The 19776-nt window shown below is 41.9% G+C and overlaps 1 protein-coding gene across 1 annotated transcript; it reads right to left on the bottom strand.

The window, feature by feature from the left end:
* Nucleotides 1–239: 239 nt before the first annotated feature.
* On the bottom strand, nt 240–15655 carry LOC119891060 (pleckstrin homology domain-containing family A member 5-like). The gene is made up of 4 exons (XM_038702392.1): nt 15495–15655; nt 3877–3977; nt 3305–3420; nt 240–471 (listed from the first exon to the last, which is right to left on the bottom strand). Exons 1-4 carry the CDS (start codon nt 15553–15555, stop codon nt 240–242), a joined length of 510 nt encoding a protein of 169 aa, XP_038558320.1. The 5' UTR covers nt 15556–15655.
* Between the last annotated feature and the right edge of the window lie 4121 nt (nt 15656–19776).

Raw genomic sequence — 19776 nt, 5'->3', positions numbered from 1 at the left:
CAGGTACTTCTCTCCATTGTTAGATGGAGCGTATTTGTCTTCTGCTGGCGTCACTGTATACTTTTCGTCTACTTTCTGCACAGCGTACTTCTTCAGATCCCTGTGAATGGTGCACACCTCTCCGTCTTTCTGCAGCAAGGATTTCTCCCCATCTTTTCGCAACAGGTACTTCTCTCCATCCTTGTGGAGGAGATACCTCTCTCCGTCCTTCTGAAGCATGTAGCTGACGCCGTCTTTCTTCAAGGAGAACCTCTCCCCGTCTCTTGTAAGGTGTAGTACTCACGCTCCCTCTGGCCATTGTGCGTCTCTACGTCTTTTTGTCGTTTGTCGTCAGCCCGAGATAGGGAGTGTTGTCGCACTGGCTCACGGTTGCGTTCATTGTTCTGGATCTCGGGCCGGGTCAGGACTCTGTGGTTCAGTAAGTTGTTCAACTCCTGAGGTGTCCGTTGGTCCACTTTCAACTTGTCCAGTCTGGGATGAAAGAAAGACAGGAATGTGACAAAGAATAAAGGAAAGAGTTTTCTATGAGATTTGAAAGATGACTTAAGTGTCAGAAGTCCTATGTTTGTCTGACAGACATTCTATCTCGGTCATCATTCCTTTCTGGCCTTCCACTTCTTAGACTTTTCTGATCTCTGTCAGAAATCCCTGACAGTGCAGGGAGTCCTGGCCAACTGGGTACTGTGTTAACAAGGAATAATTATGGTCGTTAGGGTTGCAGCTAACTTCATATTTACATCCAATACTTTAAAGCTGAAAATATTTCCCTCAGTGTGATGCTCACTGAAAACATTAGATCAAGCACACACTGTACACAATCTACTGTATATGGGATACTATTGTGTAGGATGGAGAATAAGCAGTTTTTCTAACTTTCAAACGTTTTTAATTTAGCAATCTTCTGACGCTTCATCGCAACATCCCTATGACAAAAAACATGGGCAGTCAGATGATCAGTTAGATCAGACAAGTAAACAAGCAAACATCTTTACTAGACGATCTAAACCCCTTTATTTGGAGGTCAAACCTTTCTTTTCTACCACCAAAACTGTAGCCCCAAAGGGTAACTTTGTTATTTTAAACCTAGACCCTGTTTTCCCATGTTTTTGTGTGTATGTGACTAATTTGGACAACCCTTTTTGAAATTGGTCCGGTATTGAGCAAGTCAGCAGAAGTGAAACATGACTGCAATGTAATCCTTGCGGGCAATTGCCTCATTATACAGTAGTACCTCCCAAAAGATAGGAGTGGCTGGTCTGGCACCACCTACCTGTTAGCTTTTTATTTTTTGTCAAAGGAGTCTGGTGACGTTGACTGTTTCTGGTTAAACAAAAAGGATTTTTCTTTTAAAAAAAGTCTGTAGGGATACTTTGCATCATGTTGTCACTTGACACTTAATAAAAATTTGAGCCTGTCAGCTTTTTAGTAGACAGACTCTGACCGTTGCAGTCCTGTGTCACTGCTGCTCGCTCAATACTGGAACAATTTCAAAAAATATTGTTCTAATTAGTCACATAGACACAAAACCCAGAAAAGGAGTACAACAGTGAGAGAATGAAACAAAAATGACTTACAATAAATACAAAGGGCTATGAATACTGCAACATGTGCAACATGCATAAATCAAATAGCTTTCTATTGTCCATAGCAGAATAAAGCATCACCAAGGCAGACAACACTTGGATGTATAAGCAACATAAACACACACACCTTAAAGCAAAAAGAGAGACTGCAATGTTTTTGAATACCGCATACTAACTCTAACTGCTAACTCGTTCATTCTCAGTGAAGGTTTTAGCCAGTTCACTGTAGATGATAAGTCAAATTCATTCCACCAGTTGATGGGTGCCTCATACCACACAACAGCAGACCACCAAAACGCTGAAACACAGACCCACACAATGCTGAACCAGAACCAAAGACACAACCATAAAACTTAGGCTGCATTATCATCTCTAATTCCTAATTCTTATCATTTTAACTTTAAAGTTTCAACTTAATCTATTTTTGCAAATATCTTCTTTCCTCTTGCTCATGTTGACTGTGAATACAATGTAATATAATGTTCAATAAAGCAGTAGTCAGACATTATTGGGGTTTTGGGGATTGTTGGATCTCTTCCCTGCTCTGTATAAAAAGTGCAATGAGATGACTTTTGAATTGGCGTTACATAAAAAAACTGAAACTGAATAAATTTGAAATAACAAACCTGGATTTGAACATTTACCGGGGCAGGTAAAACTTCTGAATTCCAGAGTGAAAACATATGGCTGCTTATTTTAAAAAGACTCACAAAAGATTTCAAATGAAATAATAAACTCTATATTGAAGTCAAAATGTTTCTCTACAATAACTAATCAATTTCACTGCTCATGCCTGAGCGCCAGTGTGAGCTGACAATTAGATAAAATATTAGATGGGCTCTCAGCTAGCTAACATTAGATGGCTAATTTTAAGTAAAAGAAATGCTAATTATGAAACTCTGAAGGTAGGAAAGTGTCTTAAAGCAGCTAGATAGCAAACTACTGACATTAACCTACAGTGTAACCACCAGCGTGTGGTTGACTGGACAGGAGCAGCTGCAGGTGCGAGTGATGTGGGTAGACAGATGTTCAACTAACGTCAAAGTTTGGAAATGGTCTATTTTAGGGGTGTCTGAAATCGTATTTTAAGATTCTTGAATATAAGGCATGAGTATGGGAAATATATTGTAATATTTACAAATACAGGTATGAAAGACCCCCCTGAACTGTTGTTTTTGCCTCTTTTAGGGGGGTCCAAGCCTTAACTAGGGGGGGGTCAGACCTCCCCGATCCCCCCCGTAATTCAAACCATGGGCGTAACCCCTTAACACAAAAATGTAAATCAAGCTGCATTAAATCAGTGATTAAAGAAGGAAAACTGCCATTTTTTAATCTCTTTTTATACCTTTGTATAAAAAAAAATGCTACTGGGAGGAGGACTGTGTCCCTGCAGTCTGCTGCCAGTTTATTCAATCCAACATATGTCACAAAATGCTTTCCCTTTTAAATTATGGTCCTGTCACTCAGTGTAATAAATGAACTGTGAATATGATGAGCTCCTTCATGGAACACAATATTACCCTGTATACTGTGTCTCTTAGTTGAGGAGTGAATAAGAGGGAACTCTTAACAAGGCAAGGACATGACATTAGAGCACAGGACACAGGACATGAATATTAGAGCACTCTAATCTGGAGAATCTAAATATTTGGTTGCACCATGGTGATTGTGTGTCTCATATTTCATTTGTGTGTGGGCACCTCCCTGTAGTGAGTACTGACCTTCTGACAGGTTCAGTGTGAACGAGGGCAGCATCCGTCATAACTTTCATCCAGGACTCCATCTCTTTGGCTGTGTCAGTGCAGAAATAATAGGTCCGCATGTTGGGGTGAGTGGCCTAGCAGAGTACGGAGGGGGGGTAATAATGACAGTGAGAGAGAGATAAACAGTAGGAGGAGGAGGAGACAGAGAGAGAGAGGGCCAGAGAGAGGAGACACAACAGCAGTGTGAAAAACAGTGCTGGATGGTGACCATGAGAAACCAGCAGAGTCTTTACATCATTCCTGGCAGAGGAGCGTGTTTATGTACAGTATGAGTGAGTGTGCGTGTGAAGAATGACACTGAGGTGCCCAGCTAACTTCCTATATGTCATGATGTGGTTCTCTGCTTTTGCCTGCAGGCATAAAGCCTGGAAGTAGAGGAATCAGTTAGCATGACACACCTACCAATACCTCTAAAGCTCACTGATTAACAAGCTGCATTACTTTTCCTCAACATGAAGGGGCTATTTCTTTTGGTGCAGTGAATGTGCATACCGTCCCCAAACCTTTTTGTCACGACACTTGTGTTTTACCTTGAAGGCGTATTTCCTGCTGATGTGGTCATCCACCGACAACATGGAGATGTGGAAGCTGGGAAGCAGGATACTTCCCAGGATGCTATCCTCTTTCTCATCTTCACCAAAGAAATCAGAAGAATAGAAATATGTTGACGTATTAGAGTGGAACACTTGCATTCCAATCGACCTACACTAAACTAAGTGGAGTCTGGATCTATCAGGCTCAGGTTCAGTAACAAATTATCTGTAGATCAAATAAGGAATTTAATTGGTAACACATAACACTAAATCTTCAGGTTTGCTAGGCCTGATATTTTTACGTTTGTTTGTTTGTTTGGCTTTAACTGTTACAAGAAGGAGGTCTACCTTTATCTGGTCTACAGTGTGATGAATGACAGATGATGATGGTAACACACACACGTTACTGTTTTATTTATTTATTTATTTATTTTATATATCTTTATTTTTTAACACACACACGCACACACACGCTTACTGTTTTATTTATTTATTTTAATTTAATATATTTTTATTTTTAACACAAACACACACACGCTTACTGTTTCATTTTATTTTTTTAACACACACACACACACACACACATACACTTACTGTTTTATTTATTTATTTTATTTTTAATATATTTTTAGTTTTTAACACACACACGCACACACACGCTTACTGTTTTATTTATTTATTTTAATTTTAATATATTTTTATTTTTTAACAAAACACACACGCGCTTACTGTTTTATTTTATTTTATTTTTTTAACACACACACGCATGCTTACTGTTTTGTTTATTGTATTTTTTTTTTATATATTTTTATTTTTTTAACACAAACACACATACACTTTAATTACTTGTTTAATGAAATGTATGGATGTAAGTGTTCCTATGTTGTATGTATGATGCTTTGGCAATATTGTTGTTACACATTCATGCCAATAAAGCTAATTTGAATTGAATTGAATTGAAAATTGATCAGTCTTATCAGACCACAGAGACAGAGAGAGAATGATGTGATTGGACGTTCATACCAGCTTGACCTGCTTTCTGTATAAACTATGATCTTGTTTCCCTCCCTGTGTGTGGTGCACAGTGTGGAACTGCGTACACACATACAGCTAAGGACAGACTCTCGGGCTGCTTTCACATTTCACTGTGAAAACCAGCTGCAAAGCACAAAATATGTGAAATGCAGCAATGAGTGCATTACAGTTGACTCCTCTATTGAAGCAAATATTTACTGGTGTCACATCCAAAAAACCTTTGAAACAACAATCTGAACAGATTACGGCATCCTTCTACTGCCTCTCTGTGCTCTGTATAGAACAACTTTGTTTTGATGGAAGCTTACAGGCTACAAACTACAGGCAGCACAGTGTCTGCTGCACCAGCTGCAGCAAAAACCTACAGTGCCTGCAGCCGGTGCTGCTGTTTGCTTTAGCTGAGCCTGCACAGTGAGCCCTGCAGCTCCTCCGCTCCGATCCCTGCCGCTGAATTATTGAGATACAGAACACACACACACATACACAGAGTAAGAAAAAGAAGGAATAAGTAAGCTGGCATGCAGAGATATGCTGGAGGTATACACTGCAGTGAGTGGGTGTTTTCTTTTAAGAAGACTTTTTCAGAGCGATCGACATGTTGTACAGCAGGTTCACTAATGTTTCGGGATGTTTGTTTAGATGAGTCTACGTACACACATACTGTAACAGCAAATTCTTTAATAAAGATAAAAATTTGATCGAATGATAATTCTGTTACAACCAGATTCTATACTTATTGTACTTTTGGGCATCTCTGGAGCAGATTGATATTTTTCACCTGTGGGCACACAAGACATTAGAACCATATGTTGTTACAGTTATTTCAAGATAATGGTCGGGGATGGTGGGGGATGGTGTAAAGCAAATCCATTAAATAATCCATTTCATAACTTCCAGCTCTACTTTTGAAGTAGTACAGCACTACATGTTGTTACACTGTATGTTAACTACACACGCTTCATGTGTTAACATGACAGCTGTAATCATCAGTGCATCGCCTCACTCTGGTAATAATGGAATTATTAGAGTGCTTGTAAACACACTGAATTAATCTTGCTGAGATTTACAGTAACAGGGATGCTTATCGCCTTTGCTCATACAACAAGTAGTTTGTACAACTCCAAGCTCTGCAAACACCTCCCAACCTGAATGACAGATGGTGCTTAAAATAAAGTGATAGAGCAAGCAGAAGAAAAAAATAATAAAAAATGAAGAGATTATCGGAAAGCTGAGCACGTCATTGTCCTTCCCAAGAACACCTCCCCTCTCTCGTCTTTGGCTGGCTAAGCCACTAAACATCCAATTTTCCCCTGGGTTTGTCATGAAAGCGGCTGCTGATTGCGCTCTGAGAGTGGCTAATTTGTCAATTTGGAGATGGAAAAATCTCTCTCAAGGGTTTAGGAGACACGAAGAAGGAACAGATGAGCTATAGAATGTAAAGTTCTAAATTAGAGGTGCTGCAGTGCGAGCGTCGCAGCTGTGAGTGAAAGCAAGAACAAACACTTTTAACAGGCAAGAACACCTGACCTCCTGAACCTTGACTTTACCCACTGCGATTGATTAAGTAATAAAAACAACATTAAAACATTGTGATAGTGTCTCATCTGTTATCTGCTTGTCACACCACCTCGCTGAAGTTACATGAGCTCAGCGAAATGTAAACTGTACTTTTCAATGATGTGAGCACCACTAACAAAATTCCATTCACTTCCATTGTATTGAGTGGGAGGCAGAAACGGCTAATGGAGATCTTTCAAACTCAAAGCATGGCTAGATACCACTTATGACAAAACATATATATTTTTTGTAATTCAGCCCTAAAACTGTGCATAATTGTCTTTTAACTCGTGGTGGCATATTTGGAATCTTTAAAACCTGGGATTCTGAGCAGAAAATTTTCTGGTTTGAACAATGCTTTGTAGCCCAGGGTCACGCTGCCTACCTCTAAACTAAACTTAAACTCAGGGTCTCTGTGGATACCATGTAACAGTCTAATACCAGTTCCTTTGCCTTTATCTTGCTGTGTGTCTATTTCTCATAAACCACAACTTACCTGCTGAACTAATGATACATATCTGCTTCATGTTCCGTGTTTGTCGTTAATTAGCTGACAGTTATGTTTTCTGAGCAGTTATCCTTTAAAGGTTCAGTGTGTAATATTTCTGATGCTCTATTGACAGAAATGCAATATAAGATCCATAACTATGTTTTCAGTGCTGTATAAAGGTCGCCATGTTTCTATAGTAGCCCAAAACAGACTAGCACAGAGCGTGTTTCATCACTAAGTTGTTCTTCTTCTTCATGTATAATTCCGGCAGTGTAGATGCTCGTCACTACGTTGAATGCGTATGAAGAAGAAGTTATAAAAATAAACAGTCTCTGAGTAGTCATCTGGTTTATTAGAAGAAAGAACAGACGTGAAATTTGTACAAATGGAGGAGCACACCTATTATTTAGCATGAGCAGACGGAGCGTGAATCTTCATGATGAAGCTAGATGAATTGGGGACCAATGACGGCAGAAATCAAGGACATAATCGTTGTGGATTTTCCCAGATGGAAGGCTCTGATGTGGGACAGATGTTTTCAAAGCGGTGCTAAGGTTGCCTGTTTTCTGCTGGACAGGTAATTAAGTTAGTCCAAATGAAAATTATTTGATATCTTTAGCTAAGATGGGCATAATCACAGAGAGAAGTGTTTCTCTTGTCAGTGGTGTAAAATATGTAGTTGGATTGTAATTTCATGTAATGTCATTCTCCAATGCTGTGTTTTGGCTTTGCTAAGTGGACAGAAATGTGCTGGTTACGTTCACAAGACAAACAGCTGATGAATATTAATGGCAATAAAACGGTAGCAGACCATCCAGCTAAACTTCACATTTTACTGCCCTGGTGGAAAAAACTCATTTATTTTTACTGCTAACAACATTTCAATAATAAGACTGTGTGCCTATCAAGTGACCAAAAATACTTACTTTCAGAATTTGCAAAAAACAAACAAAACATATTTGTTTGTAGGCTATTGCTTTGCTACTGTGCACACAAAGGTGTAATTTGATAATTAACATAACAATAAAAAATACATTTTGGTAAGATTTGCAGATTGCTTATCTAATTATCGATAGATGTGGCAGTTTGGGACTGCATGACGTGCTGACGTATTGCGGTAAGCGTGTCGACTCATTTCCGTTTCCGGTGCTTGTGTGTTGGTACCGTGTTGTGCTGCTCTCGCTAAATAACAGTTACATTTGTTAGATTACAGCGGCCAACTGTTCGCTAAACACTTATTCTTTACAGTAATTTTGCCTAAGCACTCACAGTTCTTTCCATCTTTTAGTGACTGCTGTTCAATCTCATAGTTGTTCTAAAGTTTTGGTAACTGACGCTACAGTACTTTAGCTTAGCCGTTAGCGACTTTAGCTTAGCAGCTAGCGATGGCTTCTCCTTCTCCCCTCTCTCTCTCCTACTTTCTCCTGCTCGGTGTGTCAGATGTTTAGTTACTCCTCTGCCTCCTTTAGCGGTAATGGTACATGTAATAAGTGTAGTTTATTTATAGACATGGAGGCGGTGAGTTAGAAGTCCGGCTCCGCACCCCTGGTAGATCAGTCTTTAGCTACTGTAGCTAGCCAGTCCCCGGTAGTCGGTGCGGAACGGCCTGAGTTAGCCTCTGGTAGCCGTCCTCCGGCATCCCCTGTGCAGCCAGGAAAGGGGGGCTGGGTGACTGTCCGAAGGAGGAATAGTAAGCATTCAAAGTCCACGGGGCATCATCAACCTGTTCACGTTTCTAACAGATTTTCCCCACTCAGCGACACACCCGCTGAGAAACCAACTCTGATCATTGGCAGCTCCATTTTGAGAAACGTGAATTTAGCGAAGCCAGCGGCCATAGTTAAGTGCATCCCTGGGGCCAGAGCGGGCGACATTGAGTCTTATTTGAAACTGCTGGCTAAGGATAAACGTAAATACAGTAAGATTGTTATTCACGTCGGCGGTAATGACTCCCGGTTACGCCAATCGGAGGTCACTAAGATTAATGTTGAGTCGGTGTGTACATATGCAAAAACAATGTCGGACACCGTAGTTTTCTCTGGACCCCTGCCAAATCTGACCAGTGATGACATGTATAGCCGCATGTCGTCATTCCGCCGCTGGTTGTCGAGGTGGTGTCCAGCAAACGATGTGGGCTTTGTTGATCATTGGCAGACTTTCTGGGGAAGACCTGGTCTGATCCGGAGAGACGGCATCCATCCCACTTGGGAAGGAGCAGCTCTCATTTCTAGAAATCTGGCCAAGTTTATTAGTGGACCAAATCCATGACAACCCAGAGTTGAGACCAGGAGGCAGAGTCGCAGTTTAACACACTTCTCTGCCCTTCTTTTTCAGCAGTTACCCACCCAAAACCCTACGCAGAGTCGCAGTCTAACACACTTCTCTGCTCCTCCATTTCAGGAGTTACTTAGTGAAAACCTATAGTGACGGTGTCTGTCCCCCGACCATCGAAATTATTTAAAAAGGTAAACAGAAGAGGAGCTGTGCATAAAAACCTTATAAAAATTAAAACCACAAGAGCAATAGTGCAAACAAATAGGAGAGTTAAATGTGGACTCTTAAACATCAGATCTCTCTCTTCTAAAGGTGTACTAGTAAATGAACTAATATCAGATTATGATATTGATTTATTTGGTCTTACTGAAACCTGGCTGGGTGATGGAGAATATGTTAGCCTAAATGAATCCACCCCTCCCAGTCATATTAATACTCACATTCCTCGAGGCACAGGCCGAGGAGGTGGAGTTGCAGCTATCTTCGACTCTAGCCTATAATCAGCTCTAAACCTAAACTAAACTATAACTCATTTGAAAGTCTTGTTCTTAGTCTTTCGCACCCAAGTTGGAAATCACTGCAACCAATTCTTTTGTTATAGTGTACCGAGCACCTGGCCCGTATTCTGAATTCTTATCTGAATTTGCAGAGTTTTTGTCAACTTTAGTCCTTAAAACGGACAAAGTTATTATTGTAGGGGATTTTAATATTCATGTAGATGTTGAGAATGACAGCTTCAGTACTGCGTTTATCTCTTTGTTAGATTCCATCGGCTTCTCTCAGAGTGTTCATGAACCGACTCACTGTTTTAACCACACCCTGACCTTGTTTTGGTGTATGGTATTGAAATTGAACATTTAGTGGTGTTCCCACAGAATCCCTCTTTATCCGACCACTGTTTGATAACTTTTGAGTTTGTATTGCTGAACTACTCGCCATTGGGCAAAAATTTCTATACAAGATGTCTGTCTGATAGTGCTATAGCTAAATTTAAGGATGCGATTCCATCAGCTCTAAATACATTATCTAGTCACAAAGTAACGGAGGACTCCTATGCTAATTTCAGTCCCTCCCAAATCGATCATCTTGTTGATAGTGCTGCTGGCTCGCTGCGAATGACACTCGACTCTGTAGCCCCTCTAAAAAAGAAAATACTAAAACAAAGACGGTTAGCTCCATGGTATAATACTGAAACTCGCAAATTAAAGCAAATATCACGGAAACTTGAGAGGAATTGGCGTTCCACCAAAGTGGAAAATTCTCGTTTAATTTGGCAAGATAGTCTTAAAACTTATAGGAAGGCCCTCCGTAATGCCAGAGCAGCGTACTACTCGTCATTAATAGAGGAAAATAGGAACAACCCCAGGTTTCTTTTCAGCACTGTAGCCAGGCTGACAGAGAGTCACAGCTCTATTGAGCCAAGTATTCCCATAGCTCTCAGTAGTTACGACTTCATGAGCTTCTTTAATGATAAAATTCTAGCTATTAGAGACAAAATTCACCAAGACCTGCCCTCAACTGGCACCGACTTATCTCTAACTCAGGAACCTTAGAAACAGCTGTAGAACCAGATACATGTTTAGACTGTTTTGCTTCCCTCAATCTTTACCAACTAACTTCAATAATTTCTTCATCTAAACCATCAACCTGCCTCTTAGACCCCATCCCGACTAGGCTGCTTAAAGATGTTTTACCCTTAGTCAGCACCTCTATACTAGATATGATCAATCTATCTTTATCAACAGGCTATGTACCACAGTACTTTAAAGTAGCTGTAATTAAACCTCTTCTGAAAAAGCCCAAACTTGATCCGGATGTTTTATCAAACTATAGACCTATATCTAACCTTCCATTTCTCTCTAAGGTTCTGGAGAAAGCAGTTGCTAAACAGCTGTGTGACTTTCTACAGAGCAATAGTTTATTTGAGGATTTTCAGTCAGGATTTAGAGCTCATCATAGCACAGAGACAGCACTGGTGAAAATTACTAATGACCTCCTTATTGCATCAGACAAAGGACTTGTCTCTGTACTGGTTTTATTAGATCTTAGTGCTGCATTTGATACCATTGACCATCAGATCCTATTGCAGAGACTGGAATATTTCATTGGCATTAAAGGAACCGCTCTAAGCTGGTTTAAGTCCTATTTATCAGATCGATTTCAGTTTGTACATGTTAACGATGAGTCCTCCATGCACGCCAAAGTTACTCATGGAGTTCCTCAAGGATCTGTCCTTGGACCAATCCTCTTCACTTTATATATGCTTCCTTTAGGCAATATTATCAGGAAACATTCCATAAGCTTTCATTGTTATGCAGATGATACTCAGTTATATCTATCGATCAAGCCAGATGAAACTCATCAGTTAGCTAAACTTCAAATGTGCCTTCAGGATGTTAAAACCTGGATGAGCTGTAATTTTCTATGTTAAACTCAGATAAAACTGAAGTTATTGTTCTGGGGCCTAAGCACCTCCGTGACGCATTATCTAAAGATATAGTTTCCCTGGATGGCATCGCCTTGGCCTCCAGCACCACTGTGAGGAATCTTGGAGTTATCTTTGATCAGGACATGTCGTTTAAGTCCACATTAAGCAAATTTCAAGGACCGCCTTTTTTCACCTACGTAATATTGCGAAAATCAGGAACATCCTGTCTAAAAATGATGCAGAAAAACTAGTCCATGCATTTGTTACTTCTAGGCTGGATTACTGCAATTCCTTATTATCAGGCTGCTCGAAAAAGTCCATTAAGACTCTTCAGCTGATCCAGAATGCTGCAGCACGTGTTCTGACAGGAACCAGGAAAAGAGATCACATTTCTCCTGTTTTAGCTTCTTTGCATTGGCTTCCAGTAAAATCCAGAATAGAATTTAAAATCATTCTTCTTACCTACAAAGCTCTTAATGGTCAGGCACCATCTTATCTTAAAGAGCTCATAGTACCTTACTACCCCACCAGAGCACTGCGCTCCCAGAATGCAGGGTTACTTGTGGTTCCTAGAGTCTCCAAAAGTAGACTAGGAGCCAGAGCGTTCAGCTATCAAGCTCCTCTCCTGTGGAACCAGGTTCCAGTTTGGGTTCAGGAGGCAGACACCATCTCCACATTTAAGAGTAGGCTTAAGACTTTCCTCTTTGATAAAGCTTATAGTTAGGGCTGGCTCAGGTAGTCCTGAACCATCCCTTAGTTATGCTGCTATAGGCCTAGACTGCCGGGGGATTTCCCATGATGCACTGAGCTCCTCTCTCCTCTACTTTCTCTCCCTCTGTATGCAACCTTATCCCATTATTGCATGTTACTAACACAACTTCTCCCCTTTCTGGTAGTCTTGTGCTTTCTCGTCCCTCTCCTCTCTCCTCCTATCACTTCCTGCAGGTTTTCTGGCTCTGGAGCTGTGGAGTCTGGATCTGTGGCTGCGGGTCGCCTGCTGCCCCGTGTTCCTGCTCGACACCCTCTACTGCACGACTGTTGTGCTGTCTTATTGTTATTATAATCATTAACATTACGATGGTTACCATTAACACTATTATAAATATCTGTACCATTTTTCATTTAGTTTATAGCAACATTACCTTCACTGTCTGTACCTCTGTGTATATTGTGTAGGCTGCCTCCCTCCCCTCTCTCTCCTTACATCCCTCTCTCTCTCTCTCTCTCTCTTTCTCTCTCTCTCTCTCTTTCTCTCTCTCTCTCTCTCTCACCCCAACCGGTCGAGGCAGATGGCCGCCCACCCTGAGCCATGGTTCTGCTCGAGGTTTCTGCCTCTTAAAAGGAAGTTTTTCCTTGCCTCTGTCGCCTAGTGCTTGCTCTTGGTGGGAACTGTTGGGCTTCTGTAAATATCATCACAGAGTACGGTCTAGACCTGCTCTTTTATGAAAAGCGCTGTGAGATAACTGTTGTTGTGATTTGGCGCTATATAAATAAAATTGAATTGAATTGAATTGAATTGAATTGAATTAATTAAACAAAGTGGAGAGGAGCCTTGATCCTCACCTGAAAGTGCCTTTGTAAACTTCACTGGGGGAGGGGGGGATGAGCAGTTTGTTGCAATTCGCAACCCTCACCACTAGATGGATGAATGGATGGATGAATAAAACTTACTAGGGCTGACCCCAAATACAGGTGCTGGTCATATAATTAGAATATCATCAAAAAGTTGATTTATTTCAGTAATTCCATTCAAAAAGTGAAACTTGGATATTATATTCATTTATTACACACAGACTGATATATTTCAAATGTTTACTTCATTTAATTGTGATGATTAAAACTGACAACTAATGAAAATCCCAAATTCAGTATCTCCGAAAATTAGAATATTACTTAAGACCAATACAAAAAAAGGATTTTTAGAAATGTTGGCCAACTGAAAAGTATGAACATGAAAAGTATGAGCATGTACAGCACTCAATACTTAGTTGGGGCTCCTTTTGCCTGAATTACTGCAGCAATGCGGCATGGCATGGAGTCCATCAGTCTGTGGCACTGCTCAGGTGTTATGAGAGCCCAGGTTGCTCTGATAGTGGCCTTCAGCTCTTCTGTGTTGTTGGGTCTGGCGTATCGCATCCTCTTTACAATACCCCATAGATTTCTATAGGGTTAAGGTCAGGCCAGTTTGCTGGCCAATTAAGAACAGGGATACCATGGTCCTTAAACCAGGTACTGGCAGCTTTGGCACTGTGTGCAGGAGCCAAGTCCTGTTGGAAAATGAAATCTGCATCTCATAAAGTTGGTCAGCAGCAGGAAGCATGAAGGGCTCTAAAACTTCCTGGTAGACGGCTGCGTTGACCTTGGACCTCAGAAAACACAGCGGACCAACACAGCAGATGACATGGCACCCCAAACCATCACTGACTGTGGAAACTTTACACTGGACTTCAAGCAACATGGATTCTGTGCCTCTCCTCTCTTCCTCCAGACTCTGGGACCTTGATTTCCAAAGGAAATGCAAATTTTACTTTCATCAGAGAACATAACTTTGGACCACTCAGCAGCAGTCCAGTCCTTTTTGTCTTTAGCCCAGGCGAGACGCTTCTGACGCTGTGTCTTGTTCAAAAGTGGCTTGACACAAGGAATGTGACAGCTGAAACCCATGTCTTGCATACGTCTGTGCGTGGTGGTTCTTGAAGCACTGACTCCAGCTGCAGTCCACTCTTTGTGAATCTCCCCCACATTTTTGAATGGGTTGAGTTAATTAGCTGATTAGAGTGTGGCACCAGGTGTCAGTTGTCAGTTATAATCATCAAAATTAAAAGGGATGAACACTTGAAATATATCAGTCTGTGGAATGAATGTATACATTACACAGTTTCACTTTTTGAATGGAATTACTGAAATAATCAACTTTTTGATGATATTCTAATTATATGACCATCACCTGTAGTTGAAGATTCAATGCTTTGATGGGCGGAGCCTGATTCGACTGTCAATCTCACAGTTGAAACTTCGCAGCAAATCAAGGATCATGCCATTTTGGCGATATGGGGGTGCTCAACTTCTGATTTTACATAGAACTACCACTTCTCCCGATAAGTTAATATACAACCTATTACAATATACATTTCAAAGTTTCATGCTGTAAATAAACATATAAAAAGAATAAAACTTTCCATAAATGTTTTTAAAGTGCGTGAATAAATCCAAAATTGTAACCCTAACCCTGGGTCATCAGTGCACATGTGTAGGCGTGGCGTGTGTGTGGTGGCGGAAGAGGAACACTTGCTGAAGAGACCGACCCCCAGCTTCACTGGTGTTGTGCCGAGTTGTCCGCACCTCGCGGGACTTTCTGATAATTTATCAATGTTGATGAACCACACAAAGAATATTTTAGGTTTTTTAACCTTGAAATAGACCCCCGAGGAACCGCAAGGTGCAAGCAGTTGTCGGCAGCATGAAATACACACAAAACTCTGCACAAGACCGGTGAATGACAGGCGAGAGAGAGAGAGAGAGAGAAAGCTCTTCAAAAAGCCTCAGTTTAGCTGGAAATTTACAGTGTAAGTTGAATGAATGCAGACCGCAGCTCTGCAGCTTCTCAAGATTAAAGCACAGCTACCATTTATATATATATATAATGTTTCTTATAACAGGTGTAACATGGGAGGGTCCTTGAAATAGTGAATGTGTTTTCTTGAATTGTCCTTAAACAAAACCTGGACTGCACCTGCTCTCACTGTGAATTGCTTTTGATTTGACAAACATATTTAATGAAACTGCTTGCATCCCAGATTTGGATATGTGTGGGTGTGTGTGTGTCCTCACCACGGTAGTAGAAGAGGCACATGTCGGACAGAACAAACCACCTCTTCTTCCACAGCTTCATGCCTGTGCTGTCCTGCAGGGGTCAAAGGTCACAACACATCAATCAGTCATTCAAACTGTAGTTATTACAGGGAACGATATACCCTCTCTCTCTTACACACACACACACACACACACACATTTCTTCTCTTTTGATCTCCCCTCACTTCCCTTCCTTTGACACCCTCACTGTCTCTCCCTCTGGCTGCTTCTATTAACCAGCTTCTATCTCCTCCTCTGAGACAAATTGCTCTGTTTTATCTCTTCATAACGTAGTGAAAAATTTACTTCTGTGGAGCTCGGGGCGAAGGCCTGTGCTTTGTTCTCTACGCTGCAGTTCTGGTTCGTTTTTCCACCCTCCGTGGCGCCATAATGATGCAGCGACAATAACAAGGTTTTCGAGACCATTCGCTCACTTGGGTCTTTAGCACTGTTTGCAACGTGCAGTATTCAGCCATAGATTTTGAGCTTTGGGTAAACACTGATGACATTTCTTGTAGGAGGGAGCACTTAGCCTGACAGGTCTGTGGGGAAGAGAGGGGGTATGGTGCTGTGAAGAGAATCGATTCTTGTCTCAATGTAAATAGAAGCAAGTGGTGGCACAGGGACCAAGGCTGAGAAGGAGGTTACAGACAGTGACTCTGACTGGTGTCTGAACGCTGAGTTGAATAGTCCCCAATGAGGCTTCAGTGGCCAGAGGTCCACAGACCACTTGAAATATTGACCCATAGAAGATCTCTGTGGGGCCAAGAAATTGCTCAACTTGCAGTGAGTGAATGGAAACACTGTAGCAGGATTCATTGTTTCCCAACAAATAATTGTTGATGTTGAAAACATTACAAGATCAGTAAACTTTACTCAGCGTTTCCTCTGAATCAATTAACCTTTTTGTGGTCACATTTCTGTCCACACCTTTCATGGATGTAGCTAGGTAGCTAGTTAGTTATGTATGAAGATGATGTCACTGTTGCCAACAAAGTCAATGTGTTTTCGTATCACTGAACAGATCATAGATGTGAGTGGTGAGCACTAGAAACAGGCAAAATTTTACTGGCTTTCATTGAAAGTGAAAGTTGAAAAGATGTCTTTTCAGCTCATTTAAAAAGACAGTGATTTGAAGGCCCATGTCAGTGTTTTATGCACCACAAATGTATACAAATTTACATCACTGTCAATGTATTTCCAAGGCCATGGCTTTTTAGATTTTCAATTTGTTTTCTCAACCTTCTAGGTAGCCTCTGGCTGCAGTCGATTTCTGTCCAGAATTTAAATCAACTCACAAAACTTGTGTGTTAATTCAGTTTTCAGCTGTGATTCCTGGTGCTCTTTCACCAGAGAAAAGCTCATGAACATCAGGGGAACACTACAGCAGATTTATTTCCCACTTTTCTCGTGCTATCAGTGGAATTATTGGAAATTTTGATGAAGCTCGCTTGCTATTGTTCAGGGTGTAAAGCGCCGCAGCAGAGGGAAACGTGCTGGTTCGCTCGTTCGTCTTCGCCGGCGGGGACACCACACACTGCTACCGGCAATATTTCTCTCACTGTGCAACAAACTGGACGAACTTCAGCTTCTGGTGGGGAAAAACAGAGACTTTTATTCATCTTCTGTTCTGTGCTTCACAGAGACCTGGCAGTGTGAACTGATAACGGACTCTGCGCTGCAGCTGGCAGGCTTCCAACTCTACAGAGCGGACACAGTGCTATCCGGCAAAACAAAAGGTGGAGGTGTCTGTTTTTATATTAACAATGGCTGGTGTACCAACGTGACAGTGATTCAGCAGCACTGTTCTCCTGATCTGGATCATTAACTGTAAACCGTTTTACTCCCCCGTGAGTTTGCTTCATTCACTCTGGTCGGTGTTTATATTCCACTGCACGCCAACGTGCAACGACAAGAACTCCCCAAATAACAGTTTTATAAAAGGGTCCAACCAGACAGAGGAACACTTTAGATCACTGCTACACCACAGTTAGCAGTGCCTATCACGCCGTCACACACGCTCCACTGGGACACTCCTGATTCCTGTTTATGGGCAAAAATTTAAACTCTGTAAACATGTAGTGAGGATATCAAAAAAATGGACCAGTGAAGCTGTAGGTACCAATAGTCTCAATGAGTTTATTGATGCTGTGAGGTCTTACATCAGTTTCTGTGCGGACAGCTGTATACCAACACACACCTGTGAGTGAGCTATAACAATGACAAACCCTGGTTTACAGCCAAACTCAGACAGCTAAGGTTGGAAAAGGAGGAGACAAAGACCAAACTGGATAAAGCCATAAAGTTCTTAAAATAACTCCAGTACAGATAAAGTAGCACAAAAATAAAATTGCGACAGTTTGGAAGGTTATTACATTTCCAGCCATCGAGATACAGATCAGCTGGCAGCACATGTCTGTGTCCGCCTGCATCGGAGGAACGAGATGTTTAATGAGCTTTAATTACCTGCTGTAATCAGCTGGTCCGCTTGTTTTGGAGAGGAGGAGACTGACTTCGTCTCCTTGTAGAAACTTCCTGACTGATGAAAACTCAAAACAACAACTTCTGACCCAGTATTTAGTGTAACTCCATCAGCTGCTCGCTGTAAACACACTGCTGAACGCTGGCTACTGTTTCCCAGCTAATTTAATGCCGACATACAATCTCAGGTGGACATCCGCAAGACGTGTGGATTACAAACTGGATAAAACCATCAAGTTCTTAAAATAACTCCAGCACAGATAAAACAATGCAAAAATAAAATCGTGACAGTTTGGAAGGTTATTAAAACATTTCCAGTGACAAGAGCTGCAGATCAGCTGCAGGACTCATGTCTGTGTCACCTGAGCGTCGGAGGAAAGTGATTTTAATGAGCTTTATTACCTGCTGTAATCAGCTGTTTAGCTGGTTTTGAAGAGGAGGAGACCGAGTTCAGTTCTGTGTTGAAACTTCCTGACAGATGAAAACTTAAATAACAACTCTGGACCCAGTAGTAACTCCATCAGCTGTTCGCTGTAAACACACCCAGGCTGGCTGCTTTACATTTAATGCCGACGATTGATCTCAGGCGGACAGGGGGAGACATGTGTGGCTATTTGACTGCTGATTGTGATTTATTGGTTTGCAAACAACGGTGGAAAAGAGAGGATCACCCGACATTCTCCAGTTAAAGCCAGTAGCCTCTACTCACCCATTAAGAAATTCACTGCAAGGCAAGCCCCCCCAAAGTACCCAGTACTTTTGGAAAGTACTATCCCCCGAGTAGGGTAAAATGAAGACCCCAGAACTACATTTAGACCCTGGTCCCTTTGGTGGAAACGCAGTGAGTTCCTCCAAAGGTTCCTAGTTCCGGGGTAAAATTCCTTTGGTCGAAACGCAGCTAAAGTGGGGAAAGGGCCGGGTGCAGGGTGTTAAAGTACAGGTTTAGCAAGGCAGCGCAAGAAGCTAAAAGACTGTACTCAGATCTCTGCAAACGACGCCACTTCTGTCTGGAGGGGGTTCAGACAGATCACTAACTATAAACCCAAAGTCCCCCACTCCATAAACGACTCTCGCCTGGCAAATGAGCTGAACCAATTCTGCTGCCGCTTTGAGAGTCAATCGGACACCTTCCCCCGAGACTCCTCCACTCAGCTTCAGCCCTCCAGCATCTGGACTCCCCAGGAACCCACACCAGGATCCTGTTTGTGAATTTCAGCTCTGCTTTCAACACCATCATCCCGGCCCTGCTGCAGGACAAGTTCTCCCAGCTGAACGTGCCTGACTCCACCTGCAAGTGGATCACTGACTTCCTGACGGACAGGAAGCAGCATGTGAAGCTGGGAAAACATGATCTTTGATTTCAGGACCATCAGCACCGGTTCCCCTCAAGGCTGCGTTCTTTCCCCCCTTCTCTTCTCCCTGTACACCAAGAGCCGCACCTCCAGTCACCAGTCTGTCAAGCTCCTGAAGTTTGCAGATGACACCACCCTCATTGGGCTCATCTCTGGTGGGGATCGACCATCTGGTGACCTGGTGCAGTAAGAACAGTCTGGAGCTCAACGCTCAGAAGACAGTGGAGATGGTTGTGAATTTTAGAAAGAGCACAGCCCACCCTCCCCCATCATCCTGAGTGACTCCCCAGTCACCACTGTGGACTCCTGCTTCCTGGGCACCATCATCTCCCAGGACCTCAAGTGGGAGCTGAACATCACCTCCCTCACCAAGAAGGCCCAGCACAGGATGTACTTCCTGCGGTAGCTGAAGAAGTTCAGCCTGCCAA

Source organism: Micropterus salmoides, unplaced genomic scaffold (assembly GCF_014851395.1).
Source record: "Micropterus salmoides isolate LMB-PRFRI ecotype aquatic unplaced genomic scaffold, ASM1485139v1 Ms_hic_scaffold_684, whole genome shotgun sequence".
Taxonomy (NCBI): Eukaryota; Metazoa; Chordata; class Actinopteri; order Centrarchiformes; family Centrarchidae; genus Micropterus; species Micropterus salmoides.
The sequence above is the reverse complement of the archived record's forward strand: the minus strand, read 5'-3'. Positions and strand labels throughout refer to the sequence as shown.